This window comes from Thunnus maccoyii, chromosome 11 (genome assembly GCF_910596095.1).
Source record: "Thunnus maccoyii chromosome 11, fThuMac1.1, whole genome shotgun sequence".
NCBI lineage: Eukaryota > Metazoa > Chordata > Actinopteri > Scombriformes > Scombridae > Thunnus > Thunnus maccoyii.
The window spans coordinates 7,303,174-7,329,290 of record NC_056543.1 but is presented as its reverse complement, the minus strand read 5'-3'; the positions used below and the strand labels follow the sequence as shown (position 1 = coordinate 7,329,290).

Sequence of the window (26,117 nt, the reverse complement as noted above, 5' to 3'; positions counted from 1 at the left end):
GAATTTTGCTACAGATATTCGAGGTCCTTTTGTTGATCCCTTGACTTTTCATCTAGCATCATTGTTAGGTGTAATTTGTCCAATACTTTGGTGTATGACCAAATACCTGCAAAATAATGACATTCAGCTGTACTTTATGCCGTATTTCGTGCTAATTAGCTAAAGTTAGAATGCTAACAGGCTAATCTAAATTGGTGACCTGAGTAAATATTGCCTACTAAGATCAGCATATTAGTATTGTCACTGTGAACATGTTAGCATGCTGACGTTAGCATTTCAGTCAAAGCACCACTGTGCCTTAGTACCATGGATGTATTCTAAGAGCTGCATAGGGCTCCGCTGCTCAGCCTTGCAGCCAATTTTTCCCAGTGACCACTCATGGTATTGCAGCGAAAAATCCCCCTGCGGCGCAAAAAGCATTTTCCCCATAGACCACCATTGTAAAAGAGGCATCTCTAAAACTGTCGACAGGACATCCCGAACTGCAAACAAGGTCAATTGTGACTCTTTCTATTATGAATATTTGATCCATGGAGGTTTTATATTTGTAAAACTGTCCTCGAGCTGAGAAAAGTGATTTAAAAATCTGTGACATCATCACAATGTAAAGTCTATGGGAGGGAACTCGTGGGTGGGGCCAGAGGAGGGAAACACTACTGCACATATTCAGTGGGCCACACAACGCAGAAGCAAACCTGGAAGCTAGAAAAAATTTTTGACATATGCGCCAGGTGAGCAATTCTTATTGGACTGAATGGGCGCCAATTTTGGTCCGGTATCCAGCTCTTATAAAACATCCATGCTTAGTACAGTGTCAAAAAGCTGCATGGCTTGGCTAAAGCATAGCATGGCTAAAGGCACCTAGTCATATTATATGATAATCATAAAGATGAACATTAACAATCATAATGCAATACATATTATCCCACTAGTGATGGATGTCACTCTCTCTGTCTCTATTAGTCAGCAGGTACAACACATTTTGACAACTGCTAGATATTCATGATTGTAAGATTGATTTAGATGACTCTCTGACCTTCTCAGTGATAAGGTATTCTGGAAACTGCTAGCTTTAATTACATGAAATTTTCTGTGGAAGCTTTTTTCTTTTTCATGACCCCCAATCTTTCCATAACGTTAGCATAAGAAATATCAAAACTTCAATCAGAAATTGCAAACCTTTAACTTTTCCTCTCCAAGTATCCTAATAAAAGCCTTTCACATGGAACAGGACTGAACTTGAATGTTTGTGAGTGCAGCAGAGATTTTATACAGGCTTAAAGCACTTTGCATGTCCTCAGGACTTGCAACACGGCTGTCAAACTGTTAAGAAACTTCAGGACACTTAGATGTTTTGTGTCTGCTGATGTTTGATGGGGGCCCAGACTTGACTTGAAGAGATGAAGAAATACTTGAGTTCATATTTTTCAGCTTAATTTGACACTGTCCCCTGTGTCCCTCAGGCATCAAGGCTTTAGCCATGCGGGGAAAGTTTAAACAATGATAGGTGTGAAGGTACCAATAGATCAGGGGAAGTCTGTAACTACACTTCTCAACAAAGCACTTCTTCAGATCACCGTTTTTCAGGTTAAGAGGCACTCTTATCACATGAAAAAGATAATTCTCTTACCTTTCAGCAGTGCTTGTTAAGCTATTTAATATGTCCTCTAGCTAGTAAGCTTTGTATGCACTCTTCAGCCACAGTCAAATACATTGGAATCTGTTGGAATACCTCCACATGGAGGCATCCACGGGGCATCCAATCAGATACCGTAATTACCCCAACTGGCTTCTCTCTCTATCTCCTGTTTCTCTCTTTCTACACCAAGCTCCTTCTGGATGCCAGAGCTCCTCTCCCTGTCCCTAAGGATGAGGCCAGACACCCTGCGAAAGTCATTTCACTTGCTTGTTACTTTTCAAATCACTCCTGCAGCATATCTTCTCCACCACTGATATATGTTCACTATGTTCCAAACAATATAGTTAAATACATTATTTCCTTGTGATGTTATCACCTCCTTATAACTACAAATCTCTGCTAGAATTTATGTATTTAGTGCATTAACTGGTAAGGTAGGGATTGTTTAATGTGCTTACAGACCTTGAGCAAAAAAGTGGAACATGCTGCAGGTGAGGTTTGGACATTTTTATGGACATTTTATGGATATTTCCTATTTCATGACTTACGGTCGCCAGAGAAATCCAATGTAACTCCTGTGAAGGATGGAGAAAGCAACAAATTACGTTCATATCCAACTAGTTTGGAACAGACTTATATACTTTTAGAGTCAGAGGTAATGCTGTCCGAATAACGTTTTTTATCAGCATAATTAGGAAACATTTAAATTAAGCTTTAAATAATCTGCCAGGCCGCAAAATGTACCAGAAAAAGGTTCAATGAGAACATATTTTATTTGTTTTCCCACAATACCCCCTTTCAACAACCACTCATAGCAACTAAAGCATGATTCTTAGGATGCAAACCCATGTCTCTGGTGTCACAGTCCTGTTCCTTTCTTTCAAAAATGTGGACAGCAATTATGTTTCCTTCAAAATGTAGTTTGTAAAACAAATTAGTACTCATAAAACATTTTGTTGCCAATGGAATACAAAGTAACTGCTGTGAATCCAACAGACTGAATACAGCTGTTGTCATCTGCAAAGAAGCAAGCTACAAACTTTTCAGAGTCACCTCTCAATTCTACAGGGCATTAATGTTTGATACACAAAAAATAGATGTTTGGGGGTGACCTGGTGGCCAAAGGGGTTTAGGGTGCCAAAAATAAACCGCAATGCCCCCAATTCATGTCTTCCATTTATAAATAGCATATTCTCATATACTCTGACTTAGTCACTCTCCAGACTACCATCCACCTCCTGAGATAAACTTGGTTTTGGATAAATCCTGGAGATCTGCATAAGATGTTAAAACAACATGACCTCTCAGGTGACGCACAGAAAGTTGCCAGCATGATGTACTTTTAGCCAGACATTTAGTTCTTATCCATGCTCATAAAAATAACCCTCTCTAATTTGTAACAAGAGATCAACACTAGTCCACGGACGTATGAGCCTAACTATGACTGACTCATATTAAATGATGGGACATATTTTGGTTTTACATAATGAAACATTCCATTTCATCTTAGCAATATGAGCTATTTGAACCTTTCATTTCTATTTTAAACCATACTATGCACAGAACACTGGTCCAATTAGGGGTATTTGGTATAATAGCAAAAGCAGAACGCGTCCAAGCCCCTGTGACCACAAGCAAGAGAGTAATTCTGCAAACGGAGGCAGAAAAAGTCTAGGCATTCATGGAGCCTTGGTAATAAAACCATCTCTCCTTACAGTGCACTGCGGATGAGGTCAAATGAACCCCATAGTCCTTGGGAATGTGAATATGGCAAATTCTTTGTAAATACTGTAATAAAAGTTACACCTCAGGCAACAATCTGACTACAACCCTCCATCATCACTTTTACTGGATGTATGGAACAAAGAAATATGGCACTGTACAATGTTTTGCAATAATGTCTTTTTACACAGTGTGCCATTCTGACAGAGTTTAAATAAAAATTAGATCTGAACCATGAGCTGAGTCGTGATTAGTGAATTTTTCACGGAAACCAAGAGAGAAAAGCTGTCGTCGAAGGAAAGAAGCTGGAGCCTAAAGTTACAGTCTGCAAGACCGGAATAATCACTAGGTATAAAACAAATGCATGTACTCTGGTGATGTCACACTTTTATTAGGATGGAGTGTGAGCCCTTTCTTTCCACAGCCGAGGGGGGAAAAAATCCATGGCCCTCATAATCCAGTTGCTTCTACAGATGGGTAAACCACCTCTGTGTGTCTGGTGAGTGGGGGTCTCCTTCAGCCCATACTGGAATGTGCTAGAGTAATTTATCACTCTGAGGTCTATGAGTCAAGAGGAAAGAAGATGTATAATTCCCTAAGGAAAAGAGAGCTTTGTTTTTGGAAATCTATGTGAAGCATTTCACAATGGAAAGTTACAAAGATACCTTTGTACAACAAAAATGTCATGAAGACAAAAGTCATCCAATCAATTTTTTATCGATGGGAGGAACTGAAATGGGAACTTAAAACTACTTCTCAGCCTCTGCGTGCCAGTAAATTATAGCTTTACAATGGATAGAAAGTCATTTCAAATAGGCCAAAGTTTTCACCTAAACCTCCCTTGACTCCTATGATAACAGTATCTGTTTGCCTTGAAAAAGTCTTCGCAACATGCCTGCTACATGCCTGTGCAGACACCCCTTAATGTACATATACAGAAGCCTTAAAGCAGAATGGCTCGCCTTTGCTATAGAGCTGAGTGATGGAGAAGAAAACCTAACCTTAGGCAAGTAATGTTACAAATAGCTGATAGGTGAGTAATGACAGCTCTTCAGAAAGTTATTTATTCAACCATGTCGGGTTGTAGTTGGTACAGGTAGGGAGTGTTCGACCCTGCCTGCAGAGATCTGTGAGTGTGTGTCTCTTGTCATCTCTTTTTTCAACTGTAAAGGCATTGATGATGTGTTCGAGCTTTCTTGCCAATAATTCACGGAGTACACCTTCCCTGTCGTGTACTGACTTGTAAGATACAAAAAAACAGAGAGAAGTTGAGCAGGTTGTTTTATCTTGTGTGCAGACAAATGAGATTTATAAGTTTCTGTTTGTTAAAGAAACTTTATGTTTATGTTGTTATGAAGTAATATTTAATAATTAAATATCTATTTTTCAGCAAAATTACCATCATTGTAATGATCAATGATGCAACATTTGAATTGTTGGTGGATAGGTTTGGACTAAAGCCATGTTATTCATTTTATTTGACATGTTGTGATGTAGCCACCATGCCTGCATTATCCTCTGTTGATTAATACATTTCTGCATGAGTATATTATAAGGTACATTGAGTTACATTGACTTGAATATACCAAGCATAGGACTATTAATTTCTCCTACATCATACCCAAATCCTCCTCCTTTAAATCTAATCATCAGTCTCTAGAACTATCGCACTAATCGAAAGCAATAATAATGATAAACATACATTTGTATCTCCCCAAACATCTACAGTTTTATCCACACACAAATCTATCAAAATACATATATGCGTGCAGATATGCACGTACCAGTACACCCTTAATAATCTCCACATGTACATACATACATACACATCTGCAGATTTACAGTGTGTGAACAAATATAAGCACACCCACATATTGATGGCCGAAGAGCAAAACCTCCTTTTCTTGAGAAAACTAAAAAACCTTGTTGTTTTCTTGCAGAATGCTATTTGATAAGGGTACTCAATACATAATACACTTTTTTGGGACTATATTACTATATTATGTGTTAAAAATACCGTAATAACCATACAAACATACAGTAAACAATACAACATAATATAGTAATATAGTCCAAAAACAATGTATAATGTATTGGGTATCCTTAACAAAAAAACAAGTTTTTTTTTAAACAAGTTGTCTCAAAAAGTGCATTTTTCAGATAGGAGGTTTTGCTCTTTGACCATCGATATGCATGCATGTGCACAGACACAACAGAAAGCCCTAATGCACATATCAGTCCATCTTATCCTCTTCACTGCCACTGCCCTGCTGACAGGGCAACATTGTTTAAAACCAAATATGTCCAGCAATATTGTGAAAAAAAATTTAAAATGAAGCACAACACATTTAGAATACTTCCATTTGATAGAACGGTGCAGTCAAAAAAAAACAAACAAACAAAAAAAAAAACATGCAGAGTACAGTTTATTTACTTAGCGTAAACAGCTAGAACATAAAAAATATACAGTACATGTTATACTGACACTGTCAGGTAATGTGAGATATGTTTTCCAACTTGAGTATAGTGGAAGTGGAAAGTAAACAAAGCTGGATGTTTAAGTGTTTTTAACTTTAAAGTTGATACTCATGTGGACTGTCTGCATGCATCTTCGGTATTTAGTTCAAGCCAATATCCTTAAACTTTAACATGTATGAGAAAAACGACTCTACAAGAAGCAGATACTGTATGCTCACATCATCTTTTTACTTCACAGCATCACAGTATCTATGCAGTCATGTATGAAGAAAAGAACAAAAATCCCACTCTCAATTAGGATATCGAGAAGATATCATAAACAGGATATTCAATCTGGGTCTGGCAAGATTCTTGTCAACAGAGTGCACTTTATTTTGGTAACAGTTTGTTTAAGGATTTACCTCCTGGGATTATACCAAAATTTTATTTGGAAAAATTAGGTAAATACAAAAAAAGATAGTTTTTAGTACTTTTTATGGCTACATGTTTACATAAAAAAGACTGCATAGCACAATTTAAACACTCTCTTCTTTTTGTTCTGGGGCTCTAAGATTGGCACAACTCAGGAACACATGACTCGAGGTTTACGAGAGGAACAATTCTGTCTGATTCTCAAAACTTGTTTGATATGTGCGCCTCATTATATCTGAAGGCATTTCTGTCTCTTAGATGTCTGATATTCCTCTAATCCCATCAGGCAGTAATCTGAGAGCATCTGCCTGTTCTAGACTTTCTATCTGGGCAATAGAAAATGTAAGTAGTAAGGAGCAGATGAGACTAATGCATAATATCAGATCTTTTCTCCAGGCCTAAATGCATGCAAGGTTTTCAGGATGTATGATTTTGTGTTTCACCCTTTAAAGCACAGAATCAGTGTTGTATTTGCCTCTACAGCCTGCCAGTAATAATACTGTATCTCCAAACTGACGTTGCCCAGTGTTTTTTGTTTTGTTTTGTTTTTTTCTCAGTTCCTTGCTATGCTTGGCACTGTTTGTCTTTTTCACTTCCTCATCAGAGGCCATTTTTTTTTTATAAAATGCATCTATAAAATATACTGCTGCTGCTGCTGTTTTTAAACAAAATGACTGCTATCAGATTTTTTTTATTGTAAAGCTTCAACTCATGCTATAACGTGTTTTGAATGTACTTTAAGTTTGTGTGCTGGAAAAAAGTACTGACAAGTCACACATGCGGGAGGGAGTGAAGGTTCGACAGTGAACTCAGAGCTGAGATCTGCTCACCATATTCGACTGGAAAGGTTGAGCTAATTATTCTTGTTTCCTGGAGATGTAACGGCCTGGACTCCCCCAGTCTGGTGAATGTTGAATCAGTTTACCCCCTATAAAGTTGTGTTTAACTGCTGAGTCACATTCCCTGGAGAGTGGGTGTTGGTACAAAGGCATAAGGGGCAAATATGTAGCAGTACCACAACAACATGTACTGCTGGACTGGTCGGGGTTAGTGTTGGGTGTGTGCTGCATGTGTAGGATGTTGTATAAAGTCCATTTTTTTTGGGACATGCTGGTGACCCAAATTGCAACAGTGCATAGCTGTGTATCCTGGGTTTGATTGTAACATATGACTAGCATCGTATGTCTTCTCCTTTATCCCCCAGATTTTCATCCCCATATGATCTAATAACAGCTCAATGACAAGAAAAAGTAAAACTGGTGCTGCTTGCTGGTTCTTTTTTTTCCAATTTTCAGCACTAAAGCACTTCCCGGTGATTGACATGTGATTGACTTGACAATATTCTGAGACTCCACAATTTCCTCTGTTTTGTGGCAGCTAGACAGACTAGTAATTTAACTCCTTGTTTAGCCAGAGCAGATATACGAGGCTGTGCCACACTGTGCACAAGATCATTTGGATGGATAGTGGGGAGGGGGGGGGACAGTTTGACACTGTTTACACAGGTCTTCTCTGGCAGCAAGTCGTGTTTGCCTCTGTGTAGATGTGTCTGGGTTTGTGTTTACGCAGGAGTTTGGGCTTTATACTGCAATCCTAATAAAAACTGTCAAAATGCAGCAGACGGCTTGATGTATGGCTCACATGTGAGGAAAAAATTACACTTTAAAGTGGCATTCAGCGTTTGCGATCGATGTCCCCTACAATTTGAGCTCACTCATAAAATACACTGAGGTCGACAAATGTTTCTCGTTAGGCCCGAGCTGACTCCGGCAGATACTTTAAAGACACAATGAGCAATTTAAGGGACCATATCAATTTTGTATTTTCACTGTTTGTCACAAGTTTAAAAACCTTCAGTATTAACTGTAAACTGTGGAGACACAAAACCAAAGCAAGGCAGTAAAAGGTTATCAGGTAAGTCACTAAATATAACCAATTACATCAATAAATAATCATTAAAATGGAGTGTAAAAATGCTTTTTTTTTTTTTTTTTTTTTTTAATTTTGCTCTTTTACCACTGATCACTTGTAAACAGAAACTACACATATTATTTTACTCTGCTATTTAACTTTTACTATTTAAGTATTTTGCTTTTTTGAATTTTTGACCGATTGATTGAAGATTAAAGAAAAAGTATAAAGCTTTTTTATTTATTTTTACACTCCATTTTAATTTTACAACAATTGATTATAACACTGTTTTTACACATGGAGTTACTGTATATCTTTGAGTTGTCTGAAAACCTTTTATTACATTTCATCAGTTTGGGGCCCTTATATTAAAAATTGTGTTTAAACAAATTGCTAATAACTTCACAATGTGTAAGTGAGTCATATTATAATCATGTGGCCAGTATTGGTTTTATATTCAGTGGCGGGACTGTATTGTGGATTGCATTTTTCAGATATCTGCACAGGGAATTTTTGGTATTTGCTTTGGTGATCTGGGTCATTTTTGGCACTAACACATCCTCCCTATACCGGTTTGTTTTTCCTTTAGCCTAGCATGGGAGGGAGTATTTTATCATCACCAAAAAAAAAAATTTAAAAAAACAAGATGAAGGAAATAAAAATCAAGAATGCCTATATGCTATATTTTTTTTACACCCTCTTGGAAAATCTCCAGAAAGAAACATGAGTTTCCTTTTGTTAACAACCTAATTCAACAGAGCACTAGGTTGTTCTGTTGTTAGACACTTCAAACCCTGTGGGTCTTTGTGGGAGCAGGGGCAACACAGATGTTGTTTGCTTAGTCATAAGTCGTGTTACGGCTCTTTTACTGTTCTACTCCCAGCATTGTGTTGCTCACCACAGTATCCCCCTTTTACTTCTCAGAGGGAGCCTGTCCTCTGCCTGTTGTGGGTTGTGTCCATATTGTCACAGAGCTTCTTCTTCAGTTAGTTCTTTTAGTGATTTAGTTTGATTAAATGATAATATTCTTACCTACAAAGACATTGTCTGTCTTTTCTAATTCAAGATCAGAGTCTAATGCACACTGGATAACTTTCTTACATGGTAGTTTGGACTCACGTACTAGATCACAATTCATTTTAACTGTTCCTTTAAGATGTTGAGTTCTGCTGAACTGGACTCCCAGGGGGTATGCTTTTCATCATCTGCACATTTGTGGTCCTGATCCTGCCAACTTCCCTTCAAAATGTCTGTTTTGGCTTCACTCTGCGCCATTTTCCAGAAGACTCATGTACTGGCATTACTCTACACAAATCATCATATAAATGATCAACCGTTGTAACCTTAAAGAAAAATATTCAAGGCTTTGTTCTGAACAGCTCCTGCAGTTAACGTTAATATCCTGAATAAAAAGAATGGTAACATTTAATGACTAGAAATGTTTTTTATTTACAAGAGGAGTATGCAATATGTTCTGGCTCCTCACTTCAAAATGATCACTTGCATAAGCCATCCTGCCGAACGTCAATAATTAGTTTGATGAGTGTTATGCCACAACTCAAAAAAACTCATGAGTATTTTCACACTGTTTACTCTGAAAACAGCATGCTAACAGGACTAATAACCCTTGTTCTAGGTGATTAAAATTGCCTAGTAATGTACAGCAGTTAAATACCTCATGTCTTTAGCTTTGCCGGTTGCTATCCCCACTGCTAGATGAGCTGCAGCAACACATGACAATGCTATGTAGTTGTGGCAGTTCGTACAAAGAGAAGTGGAGGAGCGAGCAGTGACTTGCTTATCGGACAGGAAGTCTGTACGCAAAACATATTAATAACCTCCATCAAATTCCAGTGGAAGCAGGGAACCATGAGCCATGAACCATTTTATATAAGAATGTAACCACTGAGGAAGCTGTTTTGTAATATTGCTGTTTGGAGAGCTAGCTACTTCTCACGGATGGTTAGATACAATAAATATACAATACGATACAATGATATGCATAAAATCTGCTATTGTGTATTTGCCATGCTAAACTAAGACAGTGAACAAGATTAACGTTAATCCTGCTTAAAATGTTAGTGTTATTATGAGTGTGTTAGCATGCTGACGTTAGCATCTGGCTCGAAGTGCTGCTGTGCCCATAAACACAACCTCACAGAGCTGCTAGCATGGCTATACACTCTGTCTTGCTCAACTAATTTTTAAATTAATAATGTGGCAAATGCATGATAAAAATATGACCTGGGGTATCAGTTATTAAATTCCTTCCACACTGTTTTAGCTTACTCAAACACTGTCACATTAAAAGCTGCATTAATTGATTTTTGGCCGTTTGGTTGCAGTGGAACAAGCTGAAAACACTCATATTATTCAGTCATATTATTACCTTCTTAAGTTATTATAATGGAAGTGTTAGCAAACATTTGCCTATTACAGCTGCAGAGCAACAACAGCGTTAATTTGGAGTTGTGTGTCTGTCCTCCAGATGAATGTAAGTCCAATATTTACTCTCCGTTTAGCTCTGTTCTGGCCTCCTGTTTTTCATGTAGCATATTGTAAGTGAACGTTTTCACTAAAAAGAGCTGCCTGCTGCAGCTGGACACAAGCTTGGTGAGAGCAGAGTTGGGGGCCGGAAACCAAAACAGCGAGCTGAGAGACACTAAAACGCTCCTTACTGTAGGACTGCATTGTCACTGACCTTGTCTGAAGAAGAGAGGTGTTTGAACAGAGGCCAATGAATGACTGGTGGTCTTAAAGTGTTATTTCCCTTTGGGAGACCTGTAATCACTTGACAAATAGCCTTGCCCCTGGGCTGCGAGATGCAAGCGTCACGTACTGACAGAGCCAAATGAAACATCCTGTAAAATCACCTGAGGAAGTCTGTCTGAGGTCACATTAGGAAACGAGCTAAAAGCAGGTGATTACATCCCCTGTAAGCTCATTCAAATGTGTGATATGTGAGAAGGACCCGTTTCTTTGTATATGCATTTGCATATGCATTTTGCACAGCTGATTCAGTAATTGTGTTCATTCTTTGTCTGTGAATCCGTCCCTCGGCTTTCATTTTTCACATAGTAATAATACTCAGATGCCGTTCATCTTATTAAACTGGTGTTGTGGCGAGAAGGGGAGAGTAAAATCATCATCATCATCATCCACTGAGAAGAATTGAGGGCAGTAAACCTGCACACAATGAGCACCATCCCTGCTACCATGGGAACAGAGAGTTATAAATTTGTCTTTTTTTTTCTTCTTCTTCAAACAATGACAGTGGAAAGTGTTCCATCTGGAAGATCCTCCAGCTGTGCAATGTCTGTCTTGCAGATTTAAACATCTCTAAACTAATAACATTAGCGGGGTTTCCTGCTACCATTATGAAGTCTGACATATAATCTGTTATCCTTTCTAGACAGGGCATTGAACTGTCACTACTCACTATAAATAAATCGGGAGAACTGGAAAATGAAACTGGAAAATAAGAATAACAATCTGACAGCAAGTTTGAGACAGCATTTGAGACATTTTTCCATATACCTATGCTTCCTATTTGTATTTGTATACCATCATAAGCTTTAAGCAACTGTACATCATATTCAAGTTACTCTTAAATTATGTGCAATGTCTTTTTATATTTGAAGTTAGGATGCCCTCTACTGGAGAAAAAACATAATGGCATATACCTTTTGCTGCAACAAGTTCCCTCTGTTTCAGTTCACTTTGACCTCATATGCTTTTATAGAGATTCTTAAAATAGAGTGAATGCGTGCTGTTTTAGATGTGTGCATGTTTTTTGTATAACATTCTCTTGTTGTCAGGATGGTAACATTTGAGATTTATCAGTCAAATGAAAACACGGAGAACTATTCATGCTATTTCTGTTTCCTCCCGTCAGGTTTTTGATCCGGCACCTGTGGAAATTTGTTTGAACGTGCACATTTTGTTCTATTGCAAAGCACGGTGACATGTGAGCTGACACACGGTTGATGATCTGCTCTAGTGTTCCCTCTGTTGCCAGCTGTATCTGTATAATTTACACATAACCTTTGCCAGCAGCTGCACAACTGAATATAACTGCCTGAATCTCCTCTCTATAAACCTCACTAGCAATACATCACCTCCAAAAAAAAATAACAAAGACGTCATTCTAAACAATGTTTCATCTAATACACTCAGACTGTGTTTTCTTAAATGAGCAGTGGTGGCTGATGAATATAGAAGTGTATTTTGACTTGGAAAATAATTTGACTGCGGACAGCTATTTTTTAATAAAGTAACTCTCAAAGTCAGGGTGTGCTGGCTAAAGACACGATGTCTGTTATGTCTGGAAAGAAAGAACCCGCACACCAAAAATTAAGGCAAACATACTGTAGAAAAAAAACACAGAACAAGACAGACTAACATACAGTATACTCCACTGCAAAAGGTGTTTGATGAGTGTAGGTGGGAAGTCCAAAAAAAATAAAACTAATCCAAAGTTTCATGAAGCTCAAACATTACATTTGCTGCTGTGAATGTGAGGGAATGGTTTTATATCCCACAAAAGGCCGATTTTCCGCTCTAATGGCTGGCTATTGAGAACTTAATGTCTCCACAGACAATACCTATTGACTTTTTTTGTTTTTTTAGTTTTGCAACTAAGCTACACAGTCAGGTAATGAGTAGTAGACAATGTAGTGTTGACATTGGTAGCATGTACTGTAATAAATGGCCATCTGATTTGGAGAGAGTGATATGTCTGTTTCAGAACAGGAAGTCTTTTAGAAGCAGCACATCTATCTATCTATCTATCTATCTGGCCATCTATCCATGTGAGCAGATGCGCGGCAGCTTTAGTATATTTACCCTGCAGCTCCAGCTACGTGTCGTTACACCTATAAACTACCTGAACCCAGGTTTAAAGTGTGTCAGTGAACTTGTAGGAATTTCTTTGACACGCATTTATTTGGGAATGAGCACCATGGAAAAACATGGAAATATCAACTTGAAGGTTTTACTGTAAAGCTCTATTCGACACAGATCTTCTCAACAAGAAAGGGAGGGCCCCACGATTAGGTAATGTGGATGTTTAGGTCCTGACAAAATTATACATATGACCACAAACCAAGTGACACAGCATGAATTTGAGGCAGCAGAGCAGTAGCCTGCTTTGCCCGGCTGATAATCCACCCTTGTGTGCCTGTCCGTCTATTTCTGTATACGTTTCCGAAGACTTGAAGCAATAGTGCCGTATAATGGAAGTAATTTTATTCGCCTGAAGTAATAGCAATGAAGCTTTAATCCTAAATGGGATTAAGTCATTCCCTCTTTGAGATGTCAAACACACAACGTCCTCTGTTTGTAACTCTGCAATCCAGTCATGATTTATTTATTATACTATAAAGATATACTATACAGGATTTATTGGTTGGTGTTTGTAAACACACACACAGCATTCAGAGATGGCCCCTCCTCCCTGGTTGAACAAGTGAGAGAGAGAGAGAGAGAGAGAGAGAGAGAGAGAGAGAGAGAGAGAGGCACTGGCGAGAGAACAAAGCCGTGAATCGGATAAACAAAACTATTATCTGATTGTTTCACGGTGGTTACGTTCTAGAGCGCAAATAAACACGCCCACACCTCGGCACAACCCTGCGGGAAGGTGCCGCATTGCTGGGTTTTGCAGAGCAGAAAGAGGAGAGAGACAGAGACAGACACGTAACCTGGTAGCTATGCTACGAGTCCCGACCTCACACTCACTCGTGCACTGTTATTGGCTGAAAGCTACACACCCACTGCCCAGAGGTTGACGCCCAGAAGCATCCCAACACAGCAAAATAACAAGAAAATACAAGCAGAGGGAAGAGTCTCTGTAGATATATACACCGCCACACACTTAGTGACTAGTTTCAGTAGTCACTAGTGGGTCATAAGTGATGATTGAGAGGGTTTACTGTTGTATGAGTCTATACATTGTTTGTTTTTAGGAAAATCCTGCATAGTGTACCTTTAAAGTAGAAAAAGATGTGGGCAACTATAAATGTGCATATATTAGCCTACATCACAGCATTCATACAGTGAGTTTAATATAATTGTTGCAAATACTATTACTGCCACTATTACTAACTTATATTACTAACAGGCATAATGATAATAATAATAATAATAATAATAATAATAATAATAATAATAATAATAATAACAATAATCATCGCAAAATGTATTTTTTCTGCCTACCTACCCATCTAAGATGAAACGCATAGCATGTTTTTCTGGTACTTGCATCCATCAGTGACTTGAGATAGGCAGGTTGTCCTCCAGAGTCACGTGGTCATGCTGAGCATCCTTTGCAGATCCAGTAAACTGCGTGGCGTGTCTTCACTAGGTATGGACCAGCTCTGCTGCTGCCGCTGCTGCTGCTGCTGCTGCTCTCTTGTATAGTCGCAGCATCTCTTGCCTCTAGTTTTTCTACCGCTGGACTGCTCTCTGAAACTACAGGTAAGTCAGCGAATACAGTGGTTACAAATGAAAAATGTTACAGTCTTGAGTTTTTGAGTGGGCAAGCATTATCAAAAATGATGGGAGTCGCTGTCTGGCCACTTGCTATGCAACAAAGACATGCATGCGCCTGAGCAAATGAAATGACTGTGTAACGTTTCCGAATTGAGGTTTCTGTTCACACTGAGTTGTGCAACCTTGTAAATCTATGTTAAAGAGTCCGTCCTTGCAGGTACGGTGTTGGTGTTGTGCGCAGAGCTGCACTATGAGGCAGAGGCGTGTTCATTGTGAGCAGGTAGAGCAGCACGGCTCCGGAGGCGGAGGCTTACTGGTCGTAGTATGTTGATAGTCGTTGTTGTGCTGCGGTGTTTTGCTCGCACAATAGAAAGTGCGTTGCTTCTTCGCTTATAAAAGATCAGAAGCTCTATGGGTCATCCCTGAGCCGCGTGATATAGTCTGAGATTCAAGTTCAAACACAAGCTGGAGGCGGATAAGGTCGTATAGTAGTGACTCAGCATCATTTACTGGAGAGGAGACTGATGGTGCTTAACAGGATTGACAGCAGCTGAAGGGTTAAAGCAGCTGGTTGTTTGGTTCTTGTGGAAATCAAATGGTTTAGGTAATCTGACACCGTTCAGGTTCAGTGTTTTATAAATAAAGAATATCAGAATGTAGTGCGAGTATTGATCATACTTGAGTCTGGACGAGAAGGAGCTGGTGAGTGGTCTTTCAAAAGCCATGAAAGCTACAATAAAACCTCCACTAGATGAACTGACCCCAAACATCTACTGTCAGAATGTAAAAATAAAATACAAGTACAAACAAAATAGAGTTATGTTTAAAGTAATGCCCAAGAACTGTAAAATATCCTGCTGTTATATCAGTTTGAGTGTTTATAACAATTAATTGTGAAGTTAATTAGGAGTCAGAGGCTGATGAGTTTGTGTAGAAGGAATGAGATATCTCATACTTTAACATCGTTGATGAAGTAAGTAATTAAATTTAATGCTACAGCAGCCTGGACCCAACAATATTATGTTTTTTTTTTTAATATAATTAACACAATCTGTTGTCACTTAATATGAAACATGAAATGACTAACCTCTCCTCCCTGCAGTGGTATCTAAACAGATATATCGAACTAGAGCTGCAGCTAATGATTATTTTCATTATTGATTAATCTGATGGTTATTTTCTCAATTAATGATTTTGTTTATTCAATGTCAGAAAATAGTAAACATGCTAGTTTTAATTTCTTAGAGACCATGATGGCATCTATCAACAGTCCACAAAATCCAAAGATATTCATGTTTACAGTCATGTATGATGCAGAAAAGCTTCAAATCTTCACATTTGAGAAGCTGCAACCTTTTATTTATTTATTTATTTATTGGCATTTTTGCTTAAAAAAAAATTAAAGGATTATCCAATTATCAAAAAAGTTGCATATTAATTTCCTGTTGTTCATCTAATCATTTTAATTGACTAATCATTGCAGCTCTCTATCTAACCAAATATAGTATTTTTTTGAAATGCATACATATATACAGTACATTTCTGCCTCCACCCAATACAACAGAGGTAAATTAAATTTTGTTTGTGGTGCTCACAGTGACACTATGAATTCAACAGTACTTTGCCTTTCCAGAAAAAATGTGTGCACAGAATTCATTATTAATGGTTTTCATAGGGACTATTTTTTTTGTTGGTAGAAAGTACTGCAGTGACAGTGAGGCGTGTTGATTATCTAGAGGATGCTCTCTTTCTGGAAATACAGGTTACTGTTGATTTTAAAAGTTTCATTTTTCAATACTGTGAGCATCACTGATGAAATACCATTCACTTGGCAGACAAATAAAACTAACAGTGTTTTTCTTGGAAGAACTTGTGAGCTCACAGTAGTAAAGTGTGACTGAGTGGGTAAATGATAAATCTAGGGTGAATAAATCGACTCCTTCATCACCTGCTTCGAATGTCTCGCTGTATGAATGTACATACATAATTGATCATATGTGTAATCAATATCTTTATTGTTCCATTTTTTGGCCTGGATACTTTGACCTTGAAGCTTATTTTGGGCTTTTTTTATCTTCAGCATTGTACTGTCAAAGTTTGAGGCTTTGTAGAACTATGAGCCACCATGTTTCTCTCAGTTTACTGCCCACTTGTGTCTAAACATAGATCTATAAATCAAGAAATAGTTTGCTGCTTTGTCTGGAGTGGGTTTTTTAGGGGGCGACTGGGAATGACAACTCAGCTGGAGGCCTCTGTTGTGAATCTCTGACCAACAGGAGAGCAGAAAACTGTAATTGCACTGTGTTTTCAGGGGACAGCAGATGACGTTTTTCGGCAGCGCTGCCTGTTAGTTGATAAAAGCCGTGTGAAGCTACATGAGGTCTCATTAAGTATCACAACTGAAATTTCTTTGATGCCGAAGTGGTGCTGAGTAATTAGTGTTGCTACAGACTGAAATGTGTGGTTGAACAGGTTAACTGTGGTTTGCAGTCTCTCTCTCTCTCTCTCTCTCTCTCTCTCTCTCCGCACTTTATGTGAAGTCTTGTCCATGTTTGTCAGTATGTACTGTGAAACTCTTCAAGATGTCTCCGCGCTGATGCCAAAACTATTTCTTCAGTTCAGTTTTTGATCAAAGTTAATCCGAGCTCTTCGGTGCCATAACACATCCCAGATGATATAATTTACCAGTTACAGACAGAATATGGAATGGATTTACTAGTTGGCACAATTAATGATTATTTCATGACTTTTTAGTTCTATTTTTTACTGATGATTTTTTAAAAAACCTTTATAGAAACACTGCCCGACTAGAGAAAGCATTGTGTTCTATATTTAAAAAAAAACAATTAAAGGAAGAATGTCAGTAACGCAGTCTCTTCCCGGCTGAATATTAATACTCACCAGTTTCTGTGATTCATAACTGCTTTTGGAGAGTATGAAAACCCTCCCCTTGAGTTGATTGAATCCCTACAGCCATCTGGAGTCCACAGATATGAGTAGATATGAGTTTGACATCTGCAGCCTAATCAGTGCCGCACTAAAGCACAGTTCCATTAGGCACAATGATCCTCTGTGGTTACTTTGATTAAATGATGTGCAACAAACACCAGACTGCTAAAGAATAACAACGCAAACATCTGTGCTTCTGTGAACATCGCAATATTGTCTAATGCATGTTTACATGTGATATGATGTGATGCTACATGACTTTTATCTGAAGGGTGACATTTCATAGTCAAGATGTACTTCAAGTTTTTTTTCTTTTTTAAAAACAATCCAGCTTTTCTCTGGATAATCATGTAAACATGCTAGTTATGGAGTTTTGTTAATTAATGCAGTCACATAAATGGCTTGAAGAAACATTAATTTACACCTTTGAGAGAAGTGCTATTAATGTGGCATGTAAACATAACATCTAATTGAATGCAACCATATTAATTAGTGAAATTAGTAACATCTCGTTTTCATCATGAAATATTATAGATAGAAATAGAAGCTCAGATACCACAAGATTGCACTGGAGTACAGTATTTGGTTTCAATAGTAGTGCATCATTCTGCTCTGTTGTTTTTTTCTCAACCTCGGAGTGATTCCACCTTCACATGTTTTTATTGGTAATGACACATTTAATTGCAAAGAAATAGGTTTTTATCATTGCAGACATGGTTAAAGCAGCCACCTTCATATTCTTATTGCAGGAAAAATCCTGTATGGGAGTATTTATGAAGTCAGTTGCATGATTAGTGTTAGAGTTCTGCTTCACACAATAATCTGATCAAATGAAATGTGTGTCCAACACATCGTTCTTGCTCTCTTATCTACCAAACTAGATGCAACAAAGTTACAGTTACAATCACAATCTTAAGCTTTCAGTCATGATCACTGTGTTGTTATTTGTAGTTTCTTTGTATTTACTTATACACCGTTTTTTTTTTTTAAACAAATATCTGCAAGTTAATTTTTCGGTGATCATTCATTTAACATTTTTATGCCATAACTTCCTCATCAATAGCTTTAAGTGTTGGCTGTTTCTTTGAGTAATCAGCTGGACAAAAGCTTTCTCAAGAGGAATATGAGTAGCATATATTTCAGTTGATTATTTGTAATGAGTCTGTTCTAAATCACCCTCATCATTTGTATTGTAGACCCATCATTCACCAGAGGTTTTGTTTTCCTTTTTCTCCTCTCTGTTGGCATTCCTCAGCTGCTTCCCCCCCCCCCCCCCCCCCCCACCACCACCACAACACTGTCAATGTCTGTCACGTATGTATGTCACCGTCCCCTTCACACATTCAAAGGGCGAGCCTTTCAGAGCTCTCTGATTTCACAGCTGGCATGGAGTGGGTGGGACATTTGATATTAGCAGTATTAGTAGAGTGGTGGGCTAGGCAGGTACTGGGTCAGCTTTGTCCAAGGTGACTGCACACTCCATCGGTGGCCAATCAGCATGGCACCCTGGTCCTTCAGACACAATGGAAGGTAGGAGGGAGCATGTGTGTGAGGTTTGCAACAAGGGGCTCTCTAAAGGCTTTCTGGTACCACATTTAAACAGCATGAGTACTCGATATTGAAAAAGTGTGAGATGGTGGGAGTTTCTCAGCATGGATTAGTCTGGCTGTGCAGGGTTTGGTACATTTGAAGGCTGTTTATTGTCAAAGCACAGACCATTTGCTTTGTAACACACATTATTTATGCACTATTCTAAACTTAAAATGCCAATGTTTTGTGTTTAGATGCTTACCAAGATATCACCTAAACCAACTGTTTTTGTAAAATCCCTTTATATAAGAGATTTCAAAATATCCTCAAGTGTGGTGATGACTAAGAAACCCTGCAATAGTTTGTTCCTGGAGATGCAGCATAGTGTGATAATGCCATATTGTGCACAATAATTGCCTAATTGCTCAAGAGGTAACTTCAATCTGTTCTGCATACTGATTTCAACAGCATACTTTTATTTGTGCAGTGCCTTGCGAATAATGTGAGCTATGAGCCAGCTGTAAATGTCTCAGAGGGAGCAAATGAGTCAGTTGAATAAAACCGAGACAGATGTAGGGCCTCTTATTGTGACAGTGGGAAAACAGCAGCTTCAAACAGTGGGTCACTTGGGATACATTAGCATCCATCAATTCCCATGACTTTTTGTGTCCCTGTATATAAAAATATTTAGATAATATGGTTAATTCAGTCTAACATATTTTTTTGTTTTGCCTTGTCATTGCACACACCGTCCTAATTTAATACTGAACCTTGTAATAGTCCTCACAAAACACTGAATTTATGATTACACACCCAACTCATGAAATAACCCTGTACTTCACCACAGTATATAGTTGTCAGTTCTGCTCTACAAAAGTAGAGAACATTAACTACAGAATACTGTGAGGTTGAGGTTTTAGCCAAACTGTGTAACATATATTTTGTAAAACCTTAATTTTATGCACAAAAACAACAAACCCAAAAAGAAAACCAAAGATTGTAACTCTCTGTTTGGACAGTCTAAAGGGTACAGGGAAAATGCAGTAACTACAAACCAAAATGTTCTAGCCTTTCCTTCAGCTTTCTTCTCCATTGTAACAAATTAGCTAGTTGGATAAATTAATATTTAAGTACATAAAGGGAGCTTAACCACATCAAATCACATGAATTTCCACTGGAGTCAGAGGCTGCAGTTACTGCTACTCTTCAAAGCTAGGCTAGCTAGGCTTTTAGCAAGATGAGTAACTAGTGTTACTTTTTCATTATCTGCTCTATTCTGACTTAATTGAGCAACTGCCTTGTTTATGTGGTAGGCTAACTAAATTGCTAAATGTTGGAGTAAACTAAATTGATATATTAGTTAAAGGGAAAAAAGTGTGTGTTATCTCACTAGCTAGCCTTAACTAGCTGGAGTCCAGTCACTGCAATATGGGGTTACCTCTTATTTCTAGTTCTTGCAAATGTTAAATGCTATTTCTTACTCATTTTATAGCATAATATTTGTTCATTTGGTAAAACAGAATCTGCAGAATCTGGTTCTAACTTAATTTTGATCAAAAATGTATTTAATGCATTTGGCTTTGTTTGTTTGGCAGAATTATCACTTGACCACAAACACACAGAGGGATCACAGGAACAACTAATTTTAGTATTTCCTACTCAGTCTGTTCTCACAACATATTGTATAATGGAAATGTTGCTGATTAACAGAAATTCTGGATACTTTAACTAGATCTTTGGTGAAGTGAATGACAATTGTTTCAGCTGGCTTGCCCTCTCCTCCACTGCCCAAAATAATTACTGACCAGCAATCCTTGGCATGTTCACATGGATGAGCGGCACCTGTTCTCCTCCATGTTAAAACCAAAATAATCAGTTGTGTCTATTTTGGCATCATCATTAAGCAGCCCAAAAGTGCCTTCTTCTGTTTGTTTGTTTTATTTAAGTGTGTGTGTGTTCAAATTGGACTGGTAAGTGAGAATGTAGACGAGTTAAGTAAAGATATAGATTAACGTTATCCTCAGGGCGCCACCTGAACAACATGGCTTTACAATCAGTCAGTCAATCTGAAGGTAGTAAGGTGCTAATAGCTGCCTGAAACACTTCTCTTTACTGGAGTCAAACATCCAGTTTAACCTTAGACAGAAAAAAACATCATTAACACAGCACAGTTACTTATATAACAAAGACTATTATTGGCGTAGTTTATGAGGAGTGTTCCCTTAGAAAAGCTTAGTGCCTTTTACCAAGCTGATGAAAAGATGTCAAGTTAATTTGTGATGGGACTCTTCAAACTGCTTTTATGGATAGTAAATATCAGATGGGTTTATTTTGGGAGACAGTTGTTAGGTGGAAAGGGACAATAAGGCCTCTTGAAAAAGGGAATTTCCGTGTTGGTACCTTTGTAAAGTAATTCAAGTTCTGGTTCTATACATACCCAATAAACAAATATATATTTTGAAGTAAAGTAGAATAAAAAGAAGTTTGTACCAATACTCATTTTGTATATGGTGAGATAACATATGATGAGGCTCGCTACATTTATATTTTAAGTATTATTCACAACTAAGTAAATCCAGGAACAGTTTGTACAACATGTAGATCCATAAAGGTCTCAATTGAATAGTTTTGGGAAACATTTTGGGAAATATGCTTATTTGCTTTTTATGTACGGTAAATATGAAGCTACCAGCAGCAGCTTAGCTCACTGCAGAAACTGGAAACTGAGGGAAAAGGCTAGCCTGACTCTGGCCAAAGGTAGCTTCATATTTACTACACACACAGAGTGGTATCGATCTTCTCATATAACTCTCAGCATTGAAAGCGAATATTGTTTAAGATACCCTGTTTTAGGGAGTATGTGAAGAAACTTAATAAAGTCTTTTTTTGGATTGCTTTTATTGTGATTTTACATCATTGTTTAGTGGACAGTTTTTGTTTATGGCACCAGTTAGGAGGTGCTTTCAGAAGTTCAGGGGTCCTCAACAAAGAGAGCTCATTGCTGCCACTCACCGGTACATAAATCCATTCTATGAAGCCCTGGAAATAAAAAATAGAAAGAGCAGGTGTGTCAGGGGTGCAACCACAACATCTTCAGTTCAAGTCCAGACACGGTTCTTGACTGTTGCATGTCAGCACCCTCTCAATCACCATGACAGCTGATAAAAACACCGCAGGGAACATGTAAGAGATAAGAGATATATTCATTAATTAAGAAGCAAAACACAAATACCATCTTGTGGGTGTGAAGCAGCAATGAAATCATGATGTATCACAGTCACTTCTGCCTCATTAATTTTGTAATCTTATTGCATATTCCTAAATATATTTAGAGATAATTTTCATAGAGTTAATTATTGTCTTTGCATGTTTGCCTTTAACATTTAAAATGCATTTCAAACTGTATGTGTGGGTGTGTTTTTCTCAGCATACAGATCAGTGACCATTTACATTGTATGGAGTTTGTGTACTGTACTTGGCTGAGGGTCCAGCTGTGCATATATTCCAGACTAATAACTTTATTTTTCCTGTCTGTTCTCCTGCAGGTTATGCCACCCCAAAGGCTTCCTGGACCCCCAGCCGTGAAAGAGAAGGGCTGATCCCCATCCTCCCCCGGGTTCCTGCTGCTTTGCACCCCATCTTTCCCTCCTGCCCTCTCCCACTTACTCCCCTCTCTCAACTGCACTAACCCCACCCTACTCCCTCAGCCACACCTGACCCCCACCACCCCTGTCATACTCCATCTATAGGACATTTGGCCAGTCACATCTTTCCCCCACAAACTCCTCTGTTTAGTTTTATTTTAGCGACAGTAGCTGTCTTCCCTCTGTCCCCTGCCCCTTGTCAGAATCTATTCTTTACCCCTGGCTGCTAGCCAGGCCCCATGGCTACAGGAGGTCATGCCCCTGAGATAGATGTGTTGATCAACCTACAACAGGTAAGCATTCACGTGGGGTTTTGTTTTTTTTTGTAACTTACTTTTAAGTAAAAATGCACGTCATCTTGGTGCTTTGTTGTACAAATTGATTAAATTAAACCAAAGAAAAACAAAAAAGCTCCTCTTCCATTTAAACCAGAGCTTGTCTGTTCTGCATTGGGGAGATTGTGTTGCCTTTTGGCTGGCAGCCCTCTAAGGAGGTTAACTCTCTAGCCCAGTGCTTTGAATGGTACTGTATAACCTTGTAAAAAAACCATTAGCATTCAGTTTGATTTGAACTGCTGTAATTATACCTGAGAGTTCACCCAAGCAACTGAGTGATTAAGAACAGTGGCAGAGTCTCTAAGGCAAGTAAGGTAACAGGGTTTCTTACAATTGTGTTGTGTGTGTCTGTGTATATGCGTGTGTCTATGGTTTAGATGATTTAGCCCTGATTATTTCATTCATGGATTTCCTGTAAAGGCTCATTATGCTTAAACAGGAGTGGATTCTTGGTTGGTTCTGTATTACCTTGAAATCCTCAAAATCTGTGAATATGTGCATATTTAAATACTATATACTAAATACCAGGAGGTGATTAGCTTAGCTTAGCATAAAGACTGGAAACAGGCAGAAACAGCTATATCCAAAGTTCAAATGTAAGCCTATCAACACCTCTAAAGCTTTGTCGAAAGTCACTTGTTTAATCCATGCACAAACACAAATGTAAATACATCAATTTGTGGTTTTTCTTGTTGCAACTATTTTGTGGCGAACAATGGCCGAGTGCAGTGACTTCCCTGTTGTTCGTCAAGAAATAGTTATAGCACATAACTACCTGTATTTTTTGCACTTCTTTACAACAATGTGTGTACAACATGTTAATTAGTGAGCTTTAGAGGTGCTGGTAAGCATATTTTTGAACTCTAGTGAGAGCCAGGCTAGCCTTTTCCCCCTGTTTCCAGTTTTTATGCTAAGCTAAGCTAATCACCTGCAGCTCCATATGTAGCGCACGCACATGTAAGAGGTAACTATCCTCTCATCTCACTCTTTGCTAAAAAGCAAATATTTCCCAAAGTGTCCAAATATTCCTTTAACAGGACAGCAAAATAGAAGTCAAGTGAAGTTGGTTTTATTTATATAGTGCCAAATCACAACAGGAGTTATCTCAGGGCACTTTTCACACAGAGTAGGTCTAGAATGTACTCTTTAATTTACAGAGACCCAACAATTCCCCCATGAGCAAGCACTTGGCAACAGCAGCAAGGAAAAACTCCCTTTTAATGGGAAGAAACCATGAGCAGAACCGGGTCTCTAGGCGGGCGGCCATCTGCATTGAATGGTTGGATTCAGAGAGAAAGAAGAGGGGGAGAGGCAATAATAATAATAATAGAAATATGACTAATAATAACAGCAGTAGCAGTGGGCAAATATGACTATTAATAATGGCAGCAGCGGTGGGCATCAAGCAGTGAGCATCAAGCTGTACCACGGGGACAGCAGGCAGTCCACAGCTGAAGGTCTCCTGCAAGACAAGAAAGCACAAAACTACAGGGAAGACGCCAAGTTAGTAACATGCATTAATGGTACATGAATGCATGCAGATGGAGAGGGAAGGAAGGAGAGAAGAGCTCAGTGCATCATGGGAAGTCCCCTGGCAGTCTAGGCCTATAGCAGCATAACTAGGGGCTGGGCTGGCCCTAACTATAACCTTTATCAAAAAGGAAAGTTTTAGGCCTAATAAAGAATAATGTGGAAATACTGTCTTGGTTATAACAGGACATGCTTTTGTTAGAGCCCAACTTGATTCATACTCCAAGTTCATTTGCGGTCCAATGCATGGAAAATAATATGAATTGCCCTTTTCAACTGGCAGTGCTGGTTTGCATTGCGGCATATGGAATTATGAGAATTGAAGGAGTAAGAGTTCATTTTGGAAAGCATTATGACTGTGGTCTCAAGGGTGGAGAAATGGATATGCAAACGTGGACTGGTATCAAGTGGAGGCGAGTTTGACTTTGCAGGAAAAATATTATGTTAGAATATCTTTGAATAAATAGAGAAATGTGTACAATGATTGTGATGCAGATGTTAGTATGTCAGCTGGTACAATGAAGTCACGCTCAGTTAACCAGGAAAAGAGCCCTTTAGAGCTACAGTAATTGGCCTTGTTGGAGTGTGTCTGGAAGCTTGAGACTGAAAAAGCAAAGCCTTCAAGTGCTGGTTTAACTGATTTCTATGAGAAAATGCTTTGAGCCTTTGTTTTTTAGCTGCATTTTATTTAAATCCTTTCACTCACTTCATATTTTCACACCAATCAGCTGCTTAATAGCTTTGTTATTATAGTCCAGTCAGGTTAAGTTTGCTATATGCTAAAACACAAAATAAGGATTGCAGCTAAAAAAAAAAAAAAAAAAAACTCTATAAAACATCATAAAACAGTGAAAAATGCTACAAAACATCCTAGAGCATGGGTCAGCAATTTTACAGCACTGTTTATTGGGGAGCTGCCTTTGTTTGGGTTAAAGCCATTATGTTTCTAAAACGTTTTCTTTGATTATTTCTTTTAATTCAGTCGAGAATAAAACTGATTTATGAAACAGCTCTAAGGTTGTATCTTAGGGCAGATGTCAGAACCCCTATTAGTGAGGGCTTACATAATGACAGCAGCTATCCTTTGGCATAAAATGACTCATAAACATGAACATACATTGATCAACACACAATAAGCAATGGCCTGCTTCATTTATGGTTGAAGGAAAATACTGTTATTGACACATACATGTGCCTGTTATAGTCAAATATGGCAATTTATGTTATTTACCTGTGTTATCATGTACATCTTGTTAGTTAATCTCATGTTAAGGTCATAAATTTTATATGAGCCTTATGTTTGCATTGTTATCTACTGTAGATTTGTGAACAGTCATGGCACATTTGGATAGTGGCAGGCCGCTATTTTCCCACCACTATCTTCCAGAACGCAAGGTGACGTCATCAAATTGTTTTGCCTTAGCAACAGTCCAAAACTCAAAATATTCAATTTACTATCATGTTGGACAAAGAAAAGCA

General features: G+C 38.3%; 2 protein-coding genes across 2 annotated transcripts in view; one reads left to right on the top strand and one right to left on the bottom strand.

The window, feature by feature from the left end:
- The window catches only part of col5a2a (collagen, type V, alpha 2a), a 73,954-nt gene extending 59,557 nt beyond the window's left edge, over positions 1-14,397 (bottom strand). Inside the window, exons 1-2 of the mRNA XM_042426546.1 lie at positions 14,379-14,397; positions 2,188-2,214 (exon numbers count right to left, since the gene is read on the bottom strand). Of these exons, the coding sequence (XP_042282480.1) occupies positions 2,188-2,214; positions 14,379-14,382 (31 nt within the window). The 5' untranslated portion in view covers positions 14,383-14,397. The remainder of the gene's footprint in view (positions 1-2,187; positions 2,215-14,378) is intronic.
- An 11-nt stretch (positions 14,398-14,408) lies between these two features.
- slc4a3 (solute carrier family 4 member 3) overlaps positions 14,409-26,117 on the top strand; it is a 60,431-nt gene continuing 48,722 nt past the window's right edge. Inside the window, exons 1-2 of the mRNA XM_042426547.1 lie at positions 14,409-14,635; positions 22,675-23,066. Coding sequence (XP_042282481.1) covers positions 23,013-23,066 — 54 coding nt within the window. The 5' untranslated portion in view covers positions 14,409-14,635; positions 22,675-23,012. The remainder of the gene's footprint in view (positions 14,636-22,674; positions 23,067-26,117) is intronic.